General features: G+C 34.2%; 1 protein-coding gene across 1 annotated transcript; it reads right to left on the bottom strand.

Annotated features, from left to right (window-relative positions):
- Positions 1-10,735: 10,735 nt before the first annotated feature.
- LOC147077237 (uncharacterized) lies at positions 10,736-23,453 on the bottom strand. The gene is made up of 4 exons (XM_085941470.1): positions 23,241-23,453; positions 19,545-19,697; positions 16,827-16,982; positions 10,736-13,763 (listed from the first exon to the last, which is right to left on the bottom strand). Exons 1-4 carry the CDS (start codon positions 23,379-23,381, stop codon positions 11,274-11,276), a joined length of 2,940 nt encoding a protein of 979 aa, XP_085797596.1. The 5' UTR covers positions 23,382-23,453; the 3' UTR covers positions 10,736-11,273.
- Between the last annotated feature and the right edge of the window lie 1,738 nt (positions 23,454-25,191).

Here is a 25,191-nt window from a genome sequence, read left to right as displayed (position 1 = left end):
ATTTGTCACATACTTACGCCTATTTTATCTGATCGAGTTCAAAAGTTTACATCATGATTTCTTGTATGTGGAACTAAAGACTATAGATACATTATTAAATAATTACAAGATAAAAATAACTTTTTACATACAACGTTTTTCAATTTTCTGTTGAATCATATAAACTTGACCTGACTAGCTTAAACGTTCAAAAAAAATTGTACTTAGTATAGAAATACTGAATAATGAAATGTCATTTCATATTGATTTCCATAGTAACGCACATATATATTATTTAATAATTTAGTTGCTAGGACCCCTTAGCAATCAATAATGGTATCGAAATAACTTTTCATACAAAACAGAATTAACTAAAAATGAATTCAATTCTACTTAAAGATGGCTAAAAGTATTAAAAATGCATTGGCATCGTGTTCTGATATATTCTAAAAGTTTCAAATGTCTAGCTAGTCGGGAAGTTAGTCAAAAATCGATTGCAAGATTTGTACCGGACAAACAACAACAGGTCAAACAACCACCGGACAAATAAGAATACGACATAAGAAAAACGTTGTAATAAATGATCCGCGAGTACAATAATTAATACTGAAGTTACTATTTGCAAACATAACTCATTCACAAAAACTTAATTTACGGTACAATGCAAGAAACTGTTTTACAGACTAATTTGTTTGATTTTTTAGTTCATTTGTAGTGTAAGATATTTAAAACAGAAAACAAATGGATTGATATTCAATTCAATGGTAATAAAGAATCTATTCACATTAATCATGTTTGTACGAGCCGAAGTTGAAAGCGAAAGTTGGATTGAGCCGTTTTTGCAATTTAAGAGACTTTGTTAAATTGCTTTTAATAATCACATATTATATTTTCTCAGATATGATTTCAAATATTATGTGTGTTCAGCGCTCTAAATGGAGAATTTTACGAACCGGAGCGCTCGAAAATTTTTTGAGGATGTTAACATGGTTATCAAATTTTATGGGTATTTTATAAACATAAGTGTGGTAGATTTTTTGTTATATGGCATATTTAGCTCAGACGATCAAAATATTTTAACCACGAGACGGAGCGATAACTTTACAGATTTTACGAACCGGAACGGCGCTCCAGTGCGCTCCTGTCCACTTCAAGCCCTGTGTGTGTTCAATAATTAGAATGTTACACTCTTAAATCTTGTGAATTATTCGTTGAATAAAAAAAATAGTTAATTAAAAACAATTGTATAAGTACCACTAAAATGTTAGTCACATGACCTAAAAGCTGAACTCCTATTGACTAACGTGAAATTAGCCGTTTTTGAAACTAAATTATTGTGGAATAAGCCACATTTGAAAGTTACCCATTATTTTGTATGTAGTTACCTAAAAAAGCTGGGTTTGAGGCCACTGTTTAAAATTTCAAGGTTAACTTTTCAACAATATTGGAATAAGCCGTGTTTGCAAATAGTAGTCTCACTTATTATTAAAGTTATATTAATTAATGATTATTGATTAGGTAATATGATAATAATAACCTTAGATTATTTACACGTCTTGATAACGTAGGAATGTAATTTCTTTATGGTTTGATTGTATTATAATATTCAGATAACTACACAAAATGTAGATAATAATAATTAATAGATGTGTACATAGATAAAGATCGTTCAATTTGTTAAAATTTAATGACCCATTAAGGGCGGACGTGCTCAGCGTGGGCCAAAATAGAGCTTTTTTCCTATTTTCAAAGCATGATCTTGGACACACCTTAAACGTTGTAGATAATCTATTTATATAATTTTGAAGCCTTATTATCCTTTATATTTATTTTAAACATTTGATGACTGCATAAAGTATTTTTATTACATAAAATAGTATTATTTTAAACCTCTCGCTCTAATGTTTTAGAATATAGTCGTATTTCAGTACATAGCTGTGCAGTGGTGTTAAAATTTTTTACATTTATTAATTTTTAAACGCATTTATAAAACCATTAGTATAATTTATGAAGAGATAATTTTAGTAAAATATTTACGATAAAAAATTATATTGATAATCTCTGTGATCCCAAATTTGACAAGAATTAGGCATTTATTATACAAAAAAATCGGCAAGATTAACACATTTGAAGATAATTCTAAAGATACTCATTATAAGCTATGTCTTTGACCATTCAAGTGTGATAAACATCCTACGAATAATGATTGCTTTATAATAATTATTGACCTAAGAATAAGGTAGTGTTTTTTTGAAATACGCCATTTCTTTTGGCATTCCCCAGTGGTTAAGCTACAACATACGGCCGTAGCCATAAATTGACAAACTCTAATTGTAGTAGGGTTTAAAATGATCTTAACGCGCGTGTTTGAACATGTACCGTTTAAAAAAAAAAGATTTTTTTTTTCGGTTAAGTACATGTTCAAACACGCGCGTTAACATGATCTTACTCCCTACTTCAATTTTAACAGGACTTTGTTTTTTATCGGGTTCGCGATGTCTAGTTTACTTCCGTTGTCATTGGACGTCACGTTCTTGGTGAACAGCAATGACACGTTCATACCTAATTTAAAATTTATCTAAATATGTTTGCCAGTCACTCACGAGTTTTGGAAGTTGTCAGGTGTATTTTTAAATGTACCTATCTGAAACCGTAGACTCGTAATATTGTCTATTGAAGCAGAGATGGCATTTCAATTAGGTTTAGTGGTATAACTATATCTTGTTAGTAATGTATCCAGACAACACATTTTTTAGATATTTGGGTCATGAAAGGAAGATTAAAAGTACTGTATAAGAAAAATGTGGTGGCATTTTGGCACAGCCTAGGGGCAGCATTTTTTATAGGGACGTCACTGGTAGGTAATAAATGTAGCAATGGCGAAGGGTGGAGATAAGCTGTTAAGATTTGACATCAATAGCGTACGCTAAACTTTGTCAGTCATACTTATTTGTTTTCATTGAACTTAGAATACAATTGACGGATGGTTCTGGGTAGTTTTTAAAATTTAATTATTAAGACCTGTCTAAGCCAAACCATAATAGTTTAGATAGGTATGCTATGGGTGGTCCGATAAAAATAGTGCACACTGTATAAGTCATGTTTATAATTGTTTTTGTTGAATTAACTGAAATACCGAATTGGTGTGGAGAAGCAGGCAACCGATCTCGAGTGTGGAAGAATATGGGATAAACTTAAACACGTATCAGGAATACGTCATACTTTAAATACTGACAATTACTGTTATCGGTTTATGCACTGACGCTCATTTAATATTGGTTTATTCAAGGTTGCAACACACGTATTGGGATATCTCTCAACCATGTCCGATCCTAATAAGATCATATGGGCCTCCACAGAGTGGGGGTTTGTATAAACATATTTTGTTTTGTTGAGAACGGATGTCAGCCACTTGCTCAACTTATTAGGTCCATACCCTGACTCATACACAAATTGAAAAAACAATATGTATACTTGCCAGACCCACGACGCTATAGGCCGACGCCTAAGCCGCGCGGCCATCGTGGATCCACGATTGGGATATAGCATATCGGAATTCTATTTGATAATCTGTTCTGTGGGAGGGCACTCTGGCTAGGGACATCATTAAATGCAACAATAGGTTTTATCATTATTTTGATCGTACATCGGCGCGAACTATTACGATTGTATAGAGCATGATCTAAAAAGATCGTGGCTAGGCGATGCGCGGCTTGTGCAAATGACGTGTGCCGATCGAAATATAATTTGTCATATAAATCCAACATGCGTCCATTTAATGTTCTGTTTATTGTTCTATTAGTAACAATAATAATATATTCATTGACATGTTCCCAGCTCGACGTTCGCTTTGCGATTGCCCGCTAGTCCAAAATTTCATCGCACCTATACTTTAAGATTATTTGCCGTTTCACTGAAGTACCGTCTTAATAAATCAACGTGATTCATTTAAAAATTCAAAAATCGCTAAAAATACACGAAACATCTTTGATTCATTTGGGAAAATGTACAAAATCACATAGGCCTTCACCTTAACGATAGGTAGGGGGAGGGGAACCAAACATCCTGTTTTGTTGGCCCGCTTCATGAACTGCGGGCCATGGTGTGGAGTATCGACTTATTTTTGTAGTTATATTTTACTACCTACTGAATTAAAATACGGTTTTTTTATTTTTTTTTTTCAGATTTCTCCGATTTTGGATACTCCATACGTGGCTGAAACTTAAAAAAAATAATATGCTGACTTCAGAAGATAATATGGTGCATATAAACGATTTACCTTTGGAAATGTTGACGGAAATTTTTACACATCTACCGCGTGATTCTGTTATGAACACCCGTAAAGTATGCACACTATGGAAAGAGGTTTCTTCCAGTCGGGCAATATGGGATCACCTATTGGTCACTTTGAATTGCGGAAATGACCCAACTTTCTCGACTTCCGTCACGCACCTTGCAGAGGTATTAACCTGTGTCAGAGTAATTGAACTCTGGTTTATTAAAAATGCTGAACATTTGAGATACATATTCGAAAATTGTCCGAATATCAATAAACTGAGTTTTTATGGATGTGACTTAAATGCAGAAATGATAAAAGCAATTGGCTGTTTTCGTTCCTTAGAAGAACTGAAGATGACGTCCTCGTATTGCGTTGAGAAACCCAGGCCTATTTTTGATATCGATTTCAGCTGTTATCCAATATTGAAGACTTTAGTCTTGGCAAATGCCGGCTTCAGTGACCGTAATATACGACAACTTCTCTCGTGTCAAAAACTCGAGCATCTTATTATCAATGAAATGGACGGCGTCTCTCAGGAAAATATGATGAATTTACTGAGTCAACAAAAGGACAGATTGAAGACATTGTGTTTGTATAGCAGAGAAGCATACGATGATAGCATATTACAGTGTATTTCAGAATGTCAGAATATTTCGCGTCTGGAAATTTTGAACTGCTCTAATATGACAAATTCCGGTTTAAAATTTCTGAATAAGCTGGAAAGCATCCGTGACTTAAGGCTAGGAGAGAACGCTAACTTCTCCGCTAAGTATTTAATGGAATTATTTAAAAATGGTAATTTGAAAGAATTAAGAAGGCTAGATTTGAGTAATATTAAAAATGTCAACATATCGGTAATGGAAATTGTTGCAAATATGTGTCCTGGCATTAAAATTCTTCGTCTTCTGAAGTTTCCTTTATTGGAGAGGGACAATACAAGAAATATGTTAGCTAAATTACTACCAAATGCAAAAGATGTAGATATATTTTAATAATTATCTTATAATCAGAGTTTTGTTGAATTTTGATATTACTTCCAGTATTAAATACTGTATAGTTGCGCACACGAGGGGGGTTTTCGGATTCAGACCAGGTGAATGGAATAATTTTTCATTGCCTTCATCAGTTTGCTCCATTTCTCTCGGCATTAATCGGAACGTGTCACTCATCATATAGTGAAATCATCAGAACATCCAATATATTTGATTTAATATTCACACGCGGTATGTCTAAATGACAATACATCGCGGACGACACAAACGGATACTGACGACCTTAATAATTATTATTATTATCACCAGGCCTCCCTGAGCATCCGTAGTTAAAGCTGCAGGCCAGGTGTTCATAGCTAGAATCAAAGTGCAGAATGTCTGGGTATGAGGTACGCAGATACCTACCAAAAAAAGTGCGAGATTCTAGGAGGGAAAAATGTTTCAAAAACGCCGTCTTAAAAAGTCATACATGAATTATTATGGATAGTAAAATTTTGAAATGGACCCATTTTCTGTGTGCGCGCCTTCTGCGGTGACTATGCTATGTTCTTCATTATAGAGGATAGTCCACTACTGCCATTGAATCAGTTATTATTCTTCAATTAATATTTATTTTCAATGTAATTAAGGGTGGAATCTACAAAGAGAACATAATTCTCTTGGAATGAGCACAACACATTACACATAAGATGTAGAACGTGGGTAGCACTTTGGACAATAACCAGTACAATATTATTCCAATACTGAAATGCCGAGTCAAGAATCAGCTTTTACAAGATTCAAGAAAATAGGTATGTTAGAGGGACCTAATCGTGGACTGATAAGATGTTTCACCTCTTTATTCGAAGGCGTAGACATACACAAAAACTTATAATGATCGTCTCAGTTGGAAAGATGGAGTTACAATAATATCGAAGATGGCAGCGTTTAAACAAATAAAGAAAAGTAAAAATTTGCAAGTTGGAATATTTTTGACAAATCATGCAGTATCCTGAGAAATATTAATCCGTGGAAGATCTCTGGCGAGGAGAGCCCTAGCAGAAAAGAACGTCCTATCAAGAAGCAGAGAAAGGAAAAATAGTCGTTAAATCATCACCTTCAACACCGTCATCTTTAGATTAATAAAGCCTGAGCATAACTTTTTGCACAAGCAACGAGTGGTCCACTTTTCAGCTGACAAAATCAGATCCCAGTTATGATATATTGATTTGGCCTTTCTCGTTTCAAATTGAATTATAAAAAAATCTCAAATCACATAATATACATATTAATAAATTATAAATAATATACATTCCTGTTATACATTACCTGTCAAAGTCAGACTAGTCCTTCACATAAAAACCACTGGTAATATCGATTTCCAAAAAATATGTACCTAGCATTGATCTATGCATTACATTTGTAGAAGGTGTGTTAAGAGGACGTTCTACAGAATTGGCCTTGAGAATTGAAAATATGATTTTTTAACATGTGGTCCATAATATCTGGTCTACTAGTTAATATAAAAAGGTCGTGTGAAAGTTGTTTGTGTCAATAAATTTGCTCTATGACTGATCCGACTCATATTTCACATTTATTTCATCAGGGCTGTCGAAGACATAAATCATAATAATTTATAATTTTTAATTTTTATGTATAATATATATTATTTAAGTTTTGTGCATCTAATGCCGGGTCCACACTGGCAACAAGTTAATTTGCTGGCAACCTCGTTAGATTTTACGATAATTATCGTAAAATTTCTTAAGCAATTATGGTAAGTATCGTAAAATTTAATGAGGTTGCCAGCAACTTGTTGCCAGTGTGGAAATGGCTTAATATCCACTGTGGTTCACGTAGTGGCATGGACCTGGGGTTAGCTAATTCAGGAAGTCAACACCCATGATAGAATTTTTTCCAGTTTTGGTTGCATTATATTCCAAAACTCTTCTGTAAAAATCGTTTCCGAGTTTATAAATGGAAATTTCTCGGTGTACATAGTGAACAAACCTACGAATAAAAAAAGACAAAAAGGAACATACTGATTCATCGCAGTAAAATCTGGTAATCAAATTCGCCATTTTGAAAAGCGACGATTTTGCGTAAACAAATATCACGTGGTCTGTACGTGTGCGGCAAACTTCGAATGTGTTTGTAATTTTGTGCAAAGTGCGAATGTAATGTTTTCAAATAATTGATATGGATTAATTATACCATCGTATTATTTTCTCGAAATCATAAACATACTATAATAGTATTTGAGTATCAACCTTATGTTCAATTTGAATTGGGTTATAATAATAATATACCCGTATATATATCAATAGTATGTTTGCTACAAAATCCACCCAAGTTATCAGTACGTACTTGCACAGGTTTGATTAAAAACTATGATGAAATTAACATTTAAAAAATATGAATGCTTAATATTATTTTGACAGCCCTGTTTTCTGATCGGCTTTACATCTAGCAGGTGTTCATTAAAAAAATAATAATGCTCCGCGGCAGAAATTATCAGTAATAATAATAATATTTCTTGAAATAAAATCTCCGATGATTAGTGATTTTTGCGAAAAGATCGATTTAAATTAACGTAGTTACGACGCCGAGGTCCTTTTTATACTGAATTATATTTGAACGGCGAGCTCTTCAGCGGCCCCTTAATGCTAGTGTATAATTTATCATGTAACTCATTTATCCAAATCAAACCATTCCCTGTGTGAATTCGACAGAGGAGTCAGTAGAATAGTGACATGTCATCCATATACAACGGGAGGGGCGGAAAAATGAAGACCAGTCGTTGTGAATATATAGGCTTTCTTCTTGAGTCGCCAATGCCTCAAATCATCATCAAGAAGAGAATTTAAATAACATTGATCTTTCAGATCAGTCATGTGCGGCCCATTTGGTGCTCGAACTGTGTTTACGTGTGTGTTATTAGTGTAAGTTTGTAATTTAAGAAAAAAACTCCGAAAATAATTTGATATCCTGAGGGAAAATATTAAAATAAATAATTTATACCAATGGTAATCCTATTTATCCCTAATAAAACTTTTTTGAGTAATTGTAAATTTATTATTAATTTATTTGACAAATCATGTGTCTGTTTTCAATACCACAATAAATTTGGTTTTAAGCAGCATCACTATAATACATATTGTGATAAATGCAGAACCGTTTAAAATTATTTGAATTGTTATAATGAACTTCCCTGTCTTTCTTCGTGTAAAACATATTTTTACGATCTGTTGCTAAAATTATAAGGTTTTTTTAAGCAATCAATTTAGTTGTCCGCTCAGTCATAGCTTCAGTCGATTTGACAGTTAATGTGTAAACGCAAAAACTGAAGCGGCTGACTGAAACTTAAGCGGAGATGCGACCTCATGGGTTTGTCAATAATTATATTCACGTATCAGTTTTTAGAGTTGGCTATTGAAGTTAAACGTAAACGACTTAATGACAGAATGGAGGTTGGTATTAACAGATATTTGTTTTTACGAATGGATGTTAGCCAATTGATTAACCTATTAAGTCCATACTCTGACTCCAAACACGAAATAATATAAAAAAACAATAAATGTGTTTGCCTGACCCAGGGTTCGAATCAGCATGTTTGGTTCTTATTGACAGTAATGTTGTCTAGAATTTTAACTCCAACTGTAGTGTGTATTCCAAACTTGTACACTTCGATACTTCTAAAACCAAAAACAAATGATTATGTTAGTGTAACCCAGAACCATCAAAATAATATGAAACAAACTATTATATCAAAGTAAAATAAAGTCCTTTGTAGAACGAATCCAATTCAACTGTTTGATTGATTATGGACCTTGGTACAGTATGAACCCCACAGGAAAGGCTAACAGGGCTCTAATCTGGGACTCGGGCTCAGAGGGTCCAGCGTTGACCAGTTAAGTGAGATAAATTTACACCACAAAAATACGTATTATCTAATATGGCAATGGGCAACTGCTAAGGCTGTAAATAAAAAAATATTCACATGGACACATATTTTATACGTATTTATTTACTTAGTGCATTGGCATAATAATGGTTAATCCATTAACTACAAACATGTTTTAAATATACTAACTAAAATATATATTATCACTTCAATCTACATATCAATCGAAAATTTTAAAAGTGATTATTTTACCTACTACATGACATTCTTGATGGCAATCAATCTTCAAGATTCGATCATCTAATCAAGTATGCATTGTATATATTGCATTGAATATTCATTCTTATTTTGCCATATCCGCCCCTTAACTGAAGCATATGGACACCACGCGGCGCCTCCAAGAATCCCTGTCGCTCGCCAGTCTTCTTGCTTCGTTCCAGGTCAAACCATCATCCCGTAGCTCTGCCGTATACACTCTGTAGATTGTATTTAGCGGCCTTCCAGGATGCCGGAATCCGGTCGGCTTAAAGAACAGGCAAGCCAGGTTGAAGTTCTCTTCTGGCATCCGCAGCACGTGGCCGAGCCAAGTCCAACGTCGCGTCTTCACTTTCAGCGTGATGAGAGGCTGCTTGGTGTGTTCTCTTATCTCCTCGTTGCTCTTAAAGTCATACCACCGCACACCCAGTATTCGTCGCAAACATCTGTTTTCGAAGCTCAGTATACGGTTGCTCTGAGCCTTCGTAAGGTGCCGTGATTCGTTACCGTAAAGCAGCACCGTCAGAATGCAAGCGTCGAATAGGCGGCATTTGGTTTTGAATTTGTTTTTGCGAATATGTATAACTCGATTAAAAGACGATATAAGTATAATATATAAACCATTAAAATAATAATTATAAAACTATACTAGGTTTTCACAAGTATATTAAATAGTTCTTCCAGTCCTTTGTATACGTCAAGAGTACCTAAAACAGCGACTACTTTACCTATTTAGATTGTTAATGCTTATTCGCGGTCTCATGTAATCAATTGAACGGCACGGCACTCACATATGTTATCGGTACAGCTACGCCGATCGTAGCCACGGTCTTCAAAGCAGACGGTCCCCAGGGTCCAATGTCTCGATACACAGGGGACATACAATATAAATAGGTGACAGACAGTTGTATTTTTTGGCTGTCTTAGACTCTGCCGGTTTTGAGATTTCACCGATTTATTCAGTTGAGATGCAGCGAGTGTATCCACCAAAATGTCAACCCAAACCCACATTTTAAAATTGAGAAAATGTGTTGATTGCTAATTTACTTATGTATATCATCACTGATCTGGCAGAAGACACTAATTCCAAAAAATGACATATTAAGTTAGTTATACCAAAATGTTCCTTATTTCAAACTTTACCGTCTGGAAACCTTCTTAATAAACAGTCTTTATTTTAAAGTCATCCTTTTTACGATTACTTAATAAACTCACATGATAGACCATTTCAAACATTTTAACAACTTCAAAGTCAAATTACTCAAAACTAGTATTCTCCAGTTAGTGTGTTCTGCCAGAACAGAGACGATATAATAGCCGTGTTTTTTTTTAAATTTTATTATATTAGGTATACTATTAGTTTTACCAATCAAAAATCATAAGTAAATTTATGTGAGCAAAGATATCATTTACGGTCACATGTAAATTGTAAGTACGTAAACCATTTCACCGTGGCACACTCGGAAAGAGATGACCGTATACTATACGGTCTCCAGTTTTATTAGATTCAATATGAACATTAATTCATATTTCATAGCTGATTTGGCAAAATTCATGAATTCAAGAGTGAACTAACCTAACAAATAATCAAGTATATCGGCTATTTTCAAAATTTGTTTGCTACTGGGTTTCTGTAAAGTGTTAACTGACAAGAACCGTGTTTTATTTACACATGAATTTTATGTCAGTATTATACGACACAAAGAGGTTGAACAGTCTTTAATATACGGCCAGATATTTCCGATACAACATTTCACAGTGAAGAATGATACGACGAACTGCATACGTACAAGTTTCCTGAGACGATCATTTATAAGGTTATACGTGATGCACGTTTTATTATTATTTGAAGATTAGCGAACTGCACACACTTAAAAAAGCAAATCTAATCTTGATATGGTTTTTCAACATTATGTGTAATTTTGTGCGTTTTAAGAACATTTCGATACGCGCATTTAAATGTACATACATCGCAATGATATGGTTTTTCACCGGTGTGTATCCTTCTATGGACTGTAAGATTGCCGGCTCGCGCGCATTTAAAAGAGCAGACTTTGCATTCATATGGTTTCTCACCAGTATGTGTCATTTTATGTTTTTTGAGTTGACCAATATCCAGAAATTTCTTAAAACATACATCGCATTGATGTGGTTTTTCACCAGTATGTGTCATTTTATGTATTTTGAAATGACCAATTTGTATGAATGTTTTTAAACATACTTCGCATTGATATGGTTTTTCACCAGTATGTGTCATCTGATGTCTTTTCAGATGACCAATTTCAAGAAATTTTTTAAAACACACATCGCATTGATGTGGTTTTTCACCAGAATGTGTCATTTTATGTCTTTTGAGATCACTATTTGCTATGAAACTTTTAAAACACACATCGCATTGATGTAGTTTTTCGCCAGTATGTGTCATTTTATGTTTTTTTAGATATCCAATTTTCTGAAAACTTTTAAGACAGACATCGCATTCATGAGATTTTTGGCTAATATGTGTAATTTTATGTCTTTTGAGATCACTATTTGCTCTGAACTTTTTAGAACACACATCGCATGGATGTGGTTTTTCACCAGTATGTGTCATTTTATGTTTATTGAGTTGACTAACTTCCAGAAATCTTTTGAAACATACATCGCAATTATGTGGTTTTTCACCTGTATGTGTCATTTTATGTTTTTTGAGATGACCAATTTGTATGAATGTTTTAAAGCACACATCGCATTGATAAGGTTTTTCACCAGTGTGTGTCATTTTATGTCTTTCGAGAGCAAATCGTCGCGCGCATTTAAATGAGCACTGCTCGCATTGGTATGGTTTCTCACCAGTATGTGTTCGCTTATGCGCTTCTAGAACATTACGCTGCGTGTATTTTTTAAAGCACACATCACATTCATATGGTTTTTCACCAGTGTGTGTCATCTTATGATTTCTGAGAACATTGCGATGCGAGGATTTAAACGAGCATTCATCGCATTGAAATGGTTTTTCTCCAGTATGAGACATTTTATGTTTATTGAGGTGACCGATAACCAGAAACTTTTTTAAACATACATCGCATTGATGTGGCTTTTCCCCAGTGTGCGTCATTTTATGTATATTGAAATGACCAATTTGTAGGAATGTTTTAAAGCACACATCGCATTGATGTGTTTTTTTGCTAGTATGTGTTATTCGATGTCTATTGAGATGACCATTTTTCTGAAATTTTTTTAAACACACTTCGCATTCGTGTATATTTTGGGTAGCATGTGTCATTTTATGTCTCTTGAGATCACTATTTGCTCTGAACTTTTTAAAACATACATCGCATTGGTGTGGTTTTTCACCAGTATGTGTCATTTTATGTTTTTTGAAATGACCTATTTGTATAAACTTTTTAAAACACACTGTGCATTCATAAGGTTTTTCACCGGTATGTGTCATCTTATGTCTTTCGAGAGCAAATCGCCGTGCGCATTTAAATGAGCAATCGTTGCATTGATATGGTTTCTCACCAGTATGTGTTCGTTTATGCATTTCTAGAACACTCCGCTGTGTGTATTTTTGAAAGCATACATCACATTGATATGGTTTGTCATCAGTGTGTTTCATTTTATGATTTCTGAGAGCATTGCGATGCGCGGTTTTAAATGAGCATACATCGCATTGAAATGGTTTCTCACCAGTATGTGTTCTTAAATGTGCATCAAGATCTCTGCGCGCAGCGCATTTATATGAGCAGAACTCGCATTGAAATGCCTTTTTACCTGTATGTAACATTTGATGAGCTTTAAAATTATTGCTATGCGCGCATTTAAATGAACACACTTCACATTGATACGGTTTTTCTCCGGTATGTATTCTTTTATGGACTGTAAGATTTCCGGCCAGTGCGCATTTAAATGAACAGATATTACATTCATATGGTTTTTCGCCAGTGTGTGTCAATTTATGTTTTTCAAGAGCATTGCGATACGCGCATTTAAATGAGCAAATGACACATTGGTATGGTTTTTCACCAGAATGTGTACTTTTATACAATGTGGATTTTTTAGATATCATCATACATGAAATACGATGACGTCGTAGTGTTTTTCGGTTCCCGAACACTGTGTAACAATCACTACAAATAAAATTTTGTGGAAAATGTATAATTCTTGTCAATTTAATTCGAACCTCCTTGGAACAAATAGATATCTTAATCACGTTCTGTTTTATGTCGTTTTCTTCTATACTTATTTCTGACTGCGTTATTATCTTCTCGTGGAATTCCCTCCGAGTAGATTCGTGGTTTATGGTGAGATCATCTTCTTTTTTAATTTTATCAGAATTCATGGTGGCCTGTTGAATCCCATACTCATTATAACGTCCTTGCTGAGAAGACATCTATAAAAAATATGTAAGTTTATTTGATACAATTATGATGGTGACATGCATCTGGAGCATAGGATAACTAACGAATATGACATGGTTATTTTAATTCCTCCATATTATTGTAGTTACTCCTTTACTTTTAGGATACATGATTGAAATCGGTATAGAAATACGGAAGACAGTAATATTTACACAAGTATCAACTCAGGCAGCCATGGTCAACTCGCTGTTACTGGTTTCCAAATGATATTAGGTATGAGGGTGTTATACCACGATTTTGGTTCCCTGCATAAACTTGCATTCGTGATGATTGGGCCATTTATATTCCCATTCACAGGAGTGGATATTATATATAGTGGAGCTTATTCAATAAGCAATTAACGGGTGATGAGCGACGGTGTTACAGGAAACATGGAGTTGCATCACGACAGCGGGCGTGTGCGGACTTCTAATAGCTTTCCGTCACTTAAGTGATTGACTCAATATACAGACTCATTCAGAATCTATCATCATTCATACACCCTCACATATAATCCATAAAACTGTATCACAAAGTGCGTGAGTGTAGAAACCAGGTGACCCAAAACAACAATACCGATACTAGAGTGAAAGTTAAAACCAGACCACGGAGCCATCATACATCATCACAAAGGTCAGTGTCTGCCACTCTGTACCATCGCCCCTACCCCTAGACCCGACCTCCTCATCTTCCCTTAAAAATAATTACAGTCCACTTAAAAAGCTCACGTGGTATTTACGGATAATGGCAGTCACACTGAGAATTGGAAGTTGAATATTTACCATTTAATTAAAAACAAACTAATTTAAATAAATCGAATTAATAAAGGTAGTGTTACAGCCCTCGAATGGTCCCCATTTGAGGATGTCTCTGTGTATCTGGAGAGGCCCGAATCGGTATCAAACCAACAAATAGTAAGGGTTGATTGCGAAAATAATTAAATAATGTTAAATATCTGACCGGCAACATTGTCTGAATGCCGTTACAAAAAAATACGAACGGCAACGCCACATTTGTACCGCTCGTAAGCGGTTGTTTGTTTTAGCGCGGGAGAAGCATTTTTGACAGCAACGCAGTAAGCAGTGTTAACCTCGCTATCCGCCAAAATTAAATTGAAAAGAATCTGTATAAAAATGTAACCATTAGATAATATTAAACGTAAATACATCTCGCCGTTTCCAACACAATTTCGGTGTGTTATTTGTCCACCTCCAAGTCCTGAATCCAGACGAAAAACTACACAGAATAAAAGTGACAGCGTGCTTTTCACTTTCTAAAATGGAGGAAGATGACAGTAGGTACCTAATATTAATGCAATTCCAGTTTAAGCAACTATAGGCCGGGAAAAGAGCTCGAGAACGAGCTGTTTGTTGGCGAATTTATAATCTGCCTGTAAAGTCGCCCAGTGTCATCATCAAACAAGCTAACAAGCAGGTTGTAAACACTCTACCGAGAAAAGTTGAAAGTTGGTCAATTTTACACGCTACATGCCGGCGTGTGGGCCTACTGCATCTGTGCAGTAGAGCGCAGTAGCAACCTCCCGGTAAAAAAATGAGCTACATTCTATCAAAATAGTCGCTGGCTTGTGGCTTCTCAGCGAATGGAAAGTTTTGTGTGTAATCATCAAATCGCAGTAGCTGAATCGCCCGCTTTAAAATTCGCTAACAAACTGCTCGTAATGAAGCTCAATGTAATTGACGCTTAACACTCGGTCACAACCCAGAAATCTAATATGATATTCCAATGGGAATCATGTTTTTATTCAACGAAAAATGCGTCATTTACATTGAGCTACTTTACGAGCTGCTTGTTGGCAAATTTACAATCTGCCTGTAAAGTCACCCAGTGTCATCATTGAACAAGGTAACAAGCAGATTGTAAATAATCTACCGAGAAAACTTGAAAGCCGATCAACTTTACACGCTACTTGCCGGCGTGTAGACCTACTGCGTCTGCGCAGTAGCAACCTCCCGGTAATAAAACGAACTACGTTCTGTCAAAATAGTCGCTAGCTTGTGTCTTATCAGTGAATGGAAAGTTTTGCGTGTCATCATCACAAACGCAGTAGCTGAATCGCCCGCTATTAAATTCGCCAACAAACAGCTCGTAAAGTAGCTCAATGTAATTGACGCATAAGACACAATATTTGAGAATGTGACATTCTACATATTGAATATACATAATTTAAAAACATCTCATGCATATACAAACGAAAAAAATCATTCTGTAGAAAAAAATACTTAACCCGATTGGACTTAAACCCGTATCTATAATGTGTGTATTATAACGCAATTCGATAAGCATTTTATGTAATAATTAAGTACCAGTTTAAATCGTCGTAATTTAGTAAGATGCCCTTAGCTTAATTGGAAAAGCATGCTGGCGGGAATTCGTCAGACACAGGTTTAAGTCCCATCGGGTGTCATATTTTTCTCTCTCTAAAAAACGATTTTTTTTTAGTGTAATTGCATGAGATGTTTTCAAATAATGTATAAATTTTATCTATTAAAAAACTGTCTAAAGACAATTATTACAAGATTGATTGGTAATATTTATGATCAACTCGAAAACAATAATCGATGCAATGGAAACCTGGCATTCACATGAGTTATTGCGATAAATCGGATAATTGTATTTTAAATATTGGTTCTCTACAGGGCTCGAAATGGACCGGAGCGCCGTTCCGGGTCGTAAAATCGGAAACAATCTCATTGCGTCTCGTGGAAAAAAAATATTTTTACCGTTTGAATGGCCATATAACAAAAAATCTAACACAGTTATTTTTATAAGACACACTATATAAATGGATAACTATGTTATTATTTTCAGAATATTAACGACCGCTCCGGTTCGTAAAATAATTGTTAATTTCGAGTGTTGGCTTTCGAGCGTCGCTATAGCTGAAATATAGCACCGGTAGAAACTTAGAGAACACAGACAAAAATAATGTTTTATCTCCTGACCTATAAAAATAAGTCGCTTTAAATAAAATCATTATAATCCATAGATTTTACGGGGCGGGGCATAGACATAAACCAATATAAAATTTAACGTACGTGATATTTTGGCTTGTATTCTGATCCAGAGCACCTTGGTTGACGGTCTTTATAATTGAATTGGCACAATATTGTGTCTCCAATAAACTCCTTTTTTATATTGACACCTTTACAGTCAATCTCTGGGTTTATATTGGTTAGACACGATGTAGGCTTCTGAAAATAACAACATTAAAGCAATCATTATAAATTACCTATATCAAATTACCAAATGTATAAATTCTAACTAAAAGAATTTCTGTCGATCGTCAGTAATAAAATCTAAATATAAATAATGCTAATGCTTCTAAAGTTTTCAGAGATACTATCATGTTGCCAATAATTGTTTTATATTGACATTTTATAAAGCTCTCTCTTAAGCGTCGGCTAGACGCTCATGCTTTACCACGAGCTACCTGGCAAACCGGTTTGTATCGGGAAGCCCGTGTGTATGGACGGGAAACTGTATTTCGCGCAAACCGAAAGGTATTCTGTATTGCTGCACAAACTATACAAGTCGTTGTCGTCTAGCCGGTGCTTTATTATAATTATAAATCATTTTGAGGGTGATTAATCATGGTGACCACACATCGGTACTGTAATGGCAGAAGATTAAACCACAGTTTTTTTCACTTTTTAAGTTTTCATCCATAGTATGTTACAAATTGTATATTCTTTGAGTGGAAAAATATTAGAGGTGCAATTTTATTGGTCACAATGTAATGTTAAATGATATCTGCATCTGACCAAATGTCTGAAAAAATGTTGATATGGCAAAAATATATATCTGCTTAAAACACAAGATAACGGTATAACTTCAATCTTCTTAAAAAAATGATTAAAGGTTTGTTTTGGGATGCTAATTCGGCTGATTAAGATATAAAATACTTCAAAATATCTAATAAACTAATTTGTCAGACTTGATTTCAAAACTTTGTTTTTGCTCTCCTGTACAATTGTCTAGCTAGACAACTGTCCACCATCACAGTACCGACATACCTATAGTACAGTGGCGAAGGGTGACTTTTGGAAAGAGGTAAGCTGTGGAGATCAGAGAAAAAGAGCACACTTGTCAGGTAACTTACGGGAAATAAGAAGATAATACTTACGATATGACTACTGATGAATAGGTGCACACTAATGACAACGACACACTGGTCATAGGTTTCACCGCTGAATTTGTCAAATTATTTAAATCACTTATGGCAGTAGAATTCCACGCATACTTTCTTTACCAAACAATACGCATCGCCAACAAAAAGGTTTGTTTAATGTATAACTGCCAGTTAAAAACAAATATTTATCATTTATAAATTGTTGTGAAAATGTCTAATATAAGTTTTTTTGCTGTATTCAAATCTAAATGAACCCTTGGAAGGTCAAGCTTTGATAATTTTTAAATGCAATCGTTCGCACATTTTCTACCGGGACACTACACAATTTAATAAATACTTATATATTTAAAGCACTGGCGAATGATTTCGGTACAATATGAGATAATTTATCCACATTCACAGTAACACAATGAATTTTGTATTATAAAATAAACCTTTACCACCGCTTTGACATGTCAAAATGACATAAACTGTGAATAGCATGTTATGTTTGTCTATGACTGAAGTAACCTAAATAATAATCGCGAATTAATACAATATTTATTTTTAATAACAATTTATAAATTATATGTGATCGAACACAATAGTTATTATTTTTTTAATCATCATTATTATTTATTATTTGCTTTTAAAGATAAGCAAAGACAATAAACAAATCAACATTTCGAATAAGCTTGTCTGTTAACGCTTCTGAGTCTCGAACAAAAACCCAGACATGCATGAAGTTGGCAACTGAATTTTGGTAGAAAATTCGGCTTGGATTATCGTTGAAATAATTCTAAAAATAGCACTCACGTTGGACGTTCCGTCATTTATTTTTGATTCGAAACATGACTAAATTAAAAGCTCTACTTATAAATAACGACGATAGATGGCAATCAATATTTTTATTATAACCTACAATGTCCTACAATATAGATATTTATTTATATAAATTAAATACTTGAAAATAGAAGGTAAGCTTTAAATAATCGCTTAGTATGGAGCCTTCGCCACTGCTATAGTATTATAGAGGACAGTTCTAAAAACCGTAAAAAAATGTATGTCCATTTTTTAAATCCACTTTTCACTGCCAGTCAATTTTTACTAGGTGGATACTTGTGGGCCAGGTATTTTTGGAATAAAATAAATCCCTTAAAAATATGAAATAGGAACAGAATGATAAATATTTGTGAAAACTTATCAAATCAACATGTTTCTCGGGTTTATCGTGAATATTTTCACACTTAATTGATAAATATTGTTTAGAAAATATAGACAGATTATTCAGAAGTTATGACGTTTACAAGAACGCACGAGTTAACTCGTCCATGGCCTGACGCGACATACATGCTTTGATAAATCAGTTAAAATTATTATAACATAAACAAATCGATATAACCGGTATTATGCTTAATTTTCATTAAAATAATCATTGTAACCGTTATCTAGGTATTCAGTTTCTTAAAAATACGTATTTCAATAGGTAGAATGAAGTGCAGTAAATAAACTGAAACATTACCCGGTTAACTAAACTGTTTTCTGTGAAAAAGGAACCGATAATGAGGTAAATCATGATGACTGAATGGGAAGCCATAAACTTTACGGAGCCTAGACATAAAAACCAAAATTAAGTGTAACGTACCTGCTCTCGTGGCTTGTATTCTGGATCGGAGCAACCGGGTTGTGGGTCTTCATAATTAAATTGGCGTTTTGCGTCTTCAGTGAACTCGTCTTTGATATAAATTGACAGAAAACCAGTCTCGGATTTTATATTTGCCAAGTCAACAGGAAGGCTCTGAAATTAAACAACAAAAAAGCATCTTGAACATACATAACTTAAGAGCATACTTCATTGAAACGGCAAATAATTTTCAACTATAGGTGCGATGAAATTTTGGACTCGCTGGCGATCAGAGAGCGAAAGTCGAGCTGTGAACAGGTCAAATTATTTTGTGATGGCGACGGGGTATTAATTCTTAAATCGTGTAAAGATGACTAAAAAACGTTACCCATTTACTTGAAAAAGAAAACGTGTCAATGAATATATTATTATTGTTACTAATAGAACAATAAACCGAACATTAAATGGAGCCCTATTGAATTTTTATGACAAATTATGTTTTGTTCCGCAGGCGTCGTTTGCACAATCTTCGCGTCGCGAAGTCACGATCGTTTTAGACCGTGCCCCAGCTGAGATATAGCTTTAAATACACCGCAGGTTCCAAATCCCGATAGGTATTGTATTTTTTTCAAAAAAGAGATTTTTTCTAGTAGGTTCATATTCAATATAAGTATAGAATTTTACATTCTCAAATCTTGTGAATTAGTTCCCTGTTTGTTGAATAGAAGAATTTCTATAGTAGGTAGGTACCTAAATATGTATACATCTGAGGTGTTTTCAAGTTATGCATGTTAAATATATAGAATCTTACATTCTCAAATCTTGTGAATTCGATCCCTGTTTGTTGAATAAAAGAAATGGTTTATTAAAATGGTAGGTATCCGCCGTTATGTTATAATCATTTTATAACATTATCTCTTTTTAAAGTAACATAATAGGGAAACTCCGTTTTCTCATGTTATCACTGGTGATTCTGGCAGATTTTTAAGTGACAATGTTTGTTTAAAGGTTCAAAATTTGCTACGGGATGAGTGCATCAGGTTGATGACATTTTAAATAGGTAGGTACCAAGAAAAGCGACATAACACATTTTTCCCCGTAGCGGCAGCTTACTGTGAATGCATCGTGATCATAATAATATATTTGAACCTTAAAACAGAAGACAATTTAACCTCAAATGCCACATGTCATAAAAGGTTCGACACCATTTCGGACAATAGTATCTATCAGTTAATGTCACTAATGGATATTTGACCAAATTGACGAAAAATAGGGTCTTGTGACTAGTTGTCCGGCGTCGCGCGCTACCATCTGTCAGTGAACAAGTGTTGCCAATCGAACTATAATTATATAGTACACTTTGTTCCGCGTAAATATAGTTCGTCAAAAATACCACAATTTTGAAAAAAGGAATTAATTAAATTCGCCGGTTAGCATATTTCTACATTTTTAACACGTCCTATATTTGTTGCCGAAATAATAATATCATTTCTTGTACCACGTACTATAATTCGATGCAGTGACGTCCCCAGACAAAATGCCGCCCCATTTTTATACAGTATTTTTTATCATCCTTTCATGACTCCAATATCTAAGAAAAGTGTTGTATGGATACATTACCTACTAACAAAATATAATTACCACTAAATCTAATATAATTTAAATGGCATATTTGCTTCGACAGACAATTATTTGCATTAGATGCATTTAAAATACACCTGATAACTTCCAAAACTCGCGAGTGAATGGCAAAAATATTTTTGGATACATTTTAAATTAGTTAAGTATGTACCTAGGGACGGCAACTTATATGAAAGTATGGTGAGGCAGGCTGGTAATCAAGTTATGGTAGCACTTCTACGTGCGTCACATTGACGTTCAGTTTGCATTGGTAAATCAACGTGGAAGGTTCACCTGAGCTAGGTAATATTAGGTAAAAATTGTTGTGTGTAGTGTGTTAAATTGTAAAAACGACAGTAATGAAAAGAATAAACGCTTAGGAGCCGTGACGTATCACAAATGAGTATATTTAATTAATTTTATACATGTTAAAATAATAATCTAAAATAATCTCGGCTGCTGAACGCATGCTTAAATTCGTTCCGAATTACTCTGTTTACATACCATTACACAGCAGTCGTGTTTGTATTGCTCAGGACCGCATTTAATGAACGCATTGATTATTAATATTATAATTGAATATAAGTAACACATTTTGATTGAATCGTATATTTGAGCATTGTTATATCATTGTATGCGTTGATATTTTGATATTATTCACACATTCTTCGTGGAATACCAGTACACAAGATTTTTAAAAATTGTGAATAACGTGATATATATTTATTTATTTATTTTGTTTACAATATTAATTGATTATGAGACGTGTTTGTGTTCAGATATTTATAATCCATCAACCTTCCTATATATATGTACGTACTATATATTATATAAGTTAGGAAAGGAAAGTTGTTTATATATTATATATATTGTAGGTATATATATTATATTGTAGTTTAACTTAATTAAACCCGAACTAATTACAAATGTGTAAGTTAAACTTAATTAAGGCTGAATTAATTACAGTGATGGGATATTTGCAAGAATTTAATAATGTGTTTTCTATATCTTTATGTAAACTTTATTTTTGATTAATATAATATGACATAATATATATTGTAACCTTTTATAATTTTATTTACTTTAATTACTTTATTGCTATTATTATAATTACTTTATTACTTGTATTACCTTTGAAAGACATATAGAGTAAGTACCTAAATAACCTACCTATCTTTTCATAAATTCCCAACATTCAAATATAATTATACTAAAATCCTAACAGTGTTGTTATTTTAAACCTTCCTTCACTGAACATTATTATATTATATGAGTACGTAGTAACTACGTAAGCCACTACGGTCAAAGGGCCAATGTAAATCCTCAGTGATGCCCTGCATTTTTTTTATCGCGTCGCTTTTTCTCGTAAGTTGTCGGCTGTAGTCGACATGCTTCATTTGGTTGTATGAGTAACCCGCTTCGTTGCCTATCTCTATATTTATAACATCTATGGTATGTACCTACCGATAATTAAAATATAATTCGCAAATCCGCACGTATCATTGCTAGTCATCAAGGACATGACATCCAAGGACAACGGAAGTAAACTAGACATCGCAAACCCGGCAAAAAAAAAACTACAGTCCTGTTAAACTTTTTATGTTAATTAATAGTTATTACTAAGCTTTGGTAGGTAGCTATTTCTACATAGGTACACCTAATGATTCTCCTCGTTTTGCCGCCTTTAGAATACCTGCAGCCCCCAAGCGACGCTCAATCTGCCTATCCCCACGGGACGTCACTGATTCGATGACAAAAAGATAACAGAATTCAACAACGGCGACTGACAGCCAAAGACGGCGGACGACCAGTCACAAGTCACAAGCACCGAAAAATACAATATACAGGCGACATACCTATTAATAAACCAAGTTGGATTTCTTAAAAGAATTTGATCGTTGATAAACAACACTGACCTGACTGTAATGAACTGGTACAATAAATAAAATTGTATATTCTGCTCCAAAGTTTCGAAGCTCTATGACTCAATTTAATAAACATTTAAACGTGCATTGATAAACTGTGGTGCATCGGAAGTTTTCACATGGCATACAATTAAATAAAACATAGAATAAACATATTCTGAAAAAAACTAACCTCAAATGTACCGTCATCGGACATCTCTTGTTTTATGTAAGGGGTTGTATCCGGGCTGTTTGGTTGCTTAATTGGCACATCAGTCGAGGAATGTCCTTGTGCATTAGATTCGTTTCGATGTGGTTCGCTATTTACATCCATTTTCTGTACTTTGGTCGTAAACGTGAACTCACCTCGCAAATAGGGCTGTCAAAAAGGTAGGTATCAATCAATAGTTTGTACTTGGGCATTGATACTTTTTCTACGAAACAATACCGGTATTCGATACTCTCTTTCGTTACAATACCAATACCAGGTATCGATATCTACATGTTTCGATAATATTAATATGTTGACCATAATAGAAATAGGTAGAATAGAGTTATGTTATAATATCGAGAGCGCCTATTATCTTCACATTGAGTATTAATATCGCACAGTAGAATCTCGATTTTATTATTATAAACTTAACTATCAAAATGTTATCATACCATCATGTTGCTTATCCAGTACGGCTACCAAATTTAAATACAACATAGTTAACCATATTTCCTACTAAATTACATCATCATCATCATCAGCCAGGGTCAATCCACTGCTGGACGAAGGCCTCCCCAAGCTTCTTCCAACTCTCTCGATCCTGTGTAGTTCGCTGCCACGCATTTCCGCCGAACTTTACCAGTTTGTTCGTCAATCCAGCGGCTTTTAGGGCCCGTTGGGTACCACTGAATGACGGCATTTGTCCAGCAGTCATCCTTTCTGCGAGCAATGTACCCCGTCCATCTCCATTTCAGCTGTTTGGCAACGTCTATTACATCGCGTACTCCTGTCTGCTTCCTAACCCATTCGTAAATTAATAACTTACATAACTAAACATTATTATCACTAACTTTATATTTAACACAAAAACAATAAATTTCAGCAACATGTATATTGTGCTCGCAATTTTTAAATGAATGTAATCATTCAAATCCATATTTACCGGCGACGTTTACAAAAAATATTTAATTCAGCCGTAGAAATTATATCATACTCTAACGCATAGTGCGAAGATAATAAATTAATAAGCATGCCGAATGAAAACACACTCGCACTTATGATTCGTTTTTGTTCAGGCCTTGAGTCGAATGGGTAAACAAAGCACTTGACTATGTTCCTGTTCTTCGCTGGTAATAATTTTTGGTCGGAATACGTTCCAAAATAAAAAAGGTCTCAAATTCTCCACTATATTTTTGTAAACAACAAAAAAAACTAATATTCCCAACATATTATTATGACAATGCGGACCTACCTGCTATAATTTTTGACGAAATAGTATTTATTTTTTTGGACTGCGTACTATTATTATTTAATTCTGTAACAAAATGATGACAACACAGATAGTCTGTGCAAACCATTGCCAACTGAAGAGAAAGCCGGTACATAAACGACTGGTCCTAACTTTCCGCCCCGCCCGTTGTCTATGGATGACTTGTCATTGTTCTATAGATTGCTTATACTGACGCGTCTGTCGTGTTCACTAGATGGAGTTTTCTTAGTTTCAGATTTCTTTCAGATTTGTTTAACTTATCTTGGAGACCTTGTAGTTCATCTAATTTAGTGGTTCTGTGTTATTAATAATTTGAAGTGACAATCAAAGTAAGTTAACTTAGATAGATGAGCTAAAATGATAAATAATACACTAGGACTACAATATAATACACCTTCTACAAAAAATGTAATGCATAGATCAATGCTACATATTCTTTAGAAATCGATATTACCACAGGTTTGTGTGAAGGACTAGTCTCACTTTGACAGCTGATGAATAACATGAATTTATATTATTTATAAATAATACTGATAGTTAATATATTTGATTTTTTAATTCAATTTGAAACGAGAAAGGGCGAATCAATATGTCAAGCAATCTGGGATCTCATTTTAACAGCTGAAGAGTGGACCATTCGTTGCTTGTGCAAAAATATATAAT

This window comes from Rhyacophila brunnea, unplaced genomic scaffold (assembly GCF_057557595.1).
Source record: "Rhyacophila brunnea isolate RB1 unplaced genomic scaffold, BYU_Rbru_1.0 scaffold_13, whole genome shotgun sequence".
In the NCBI taxonomy this organism is placed as follows: Eukaryota; Metazoa; Arthropoda; class Insecta; order Trichoptera; family Rhyacophilidae; genus Rhyacophila; species Rhyacophila brunnea.
The sequence above is the reverse complement of the archived record's forward strand: the minus strand, read 5'-3'. Positions and strand labels throughout refer to the sequence as shown.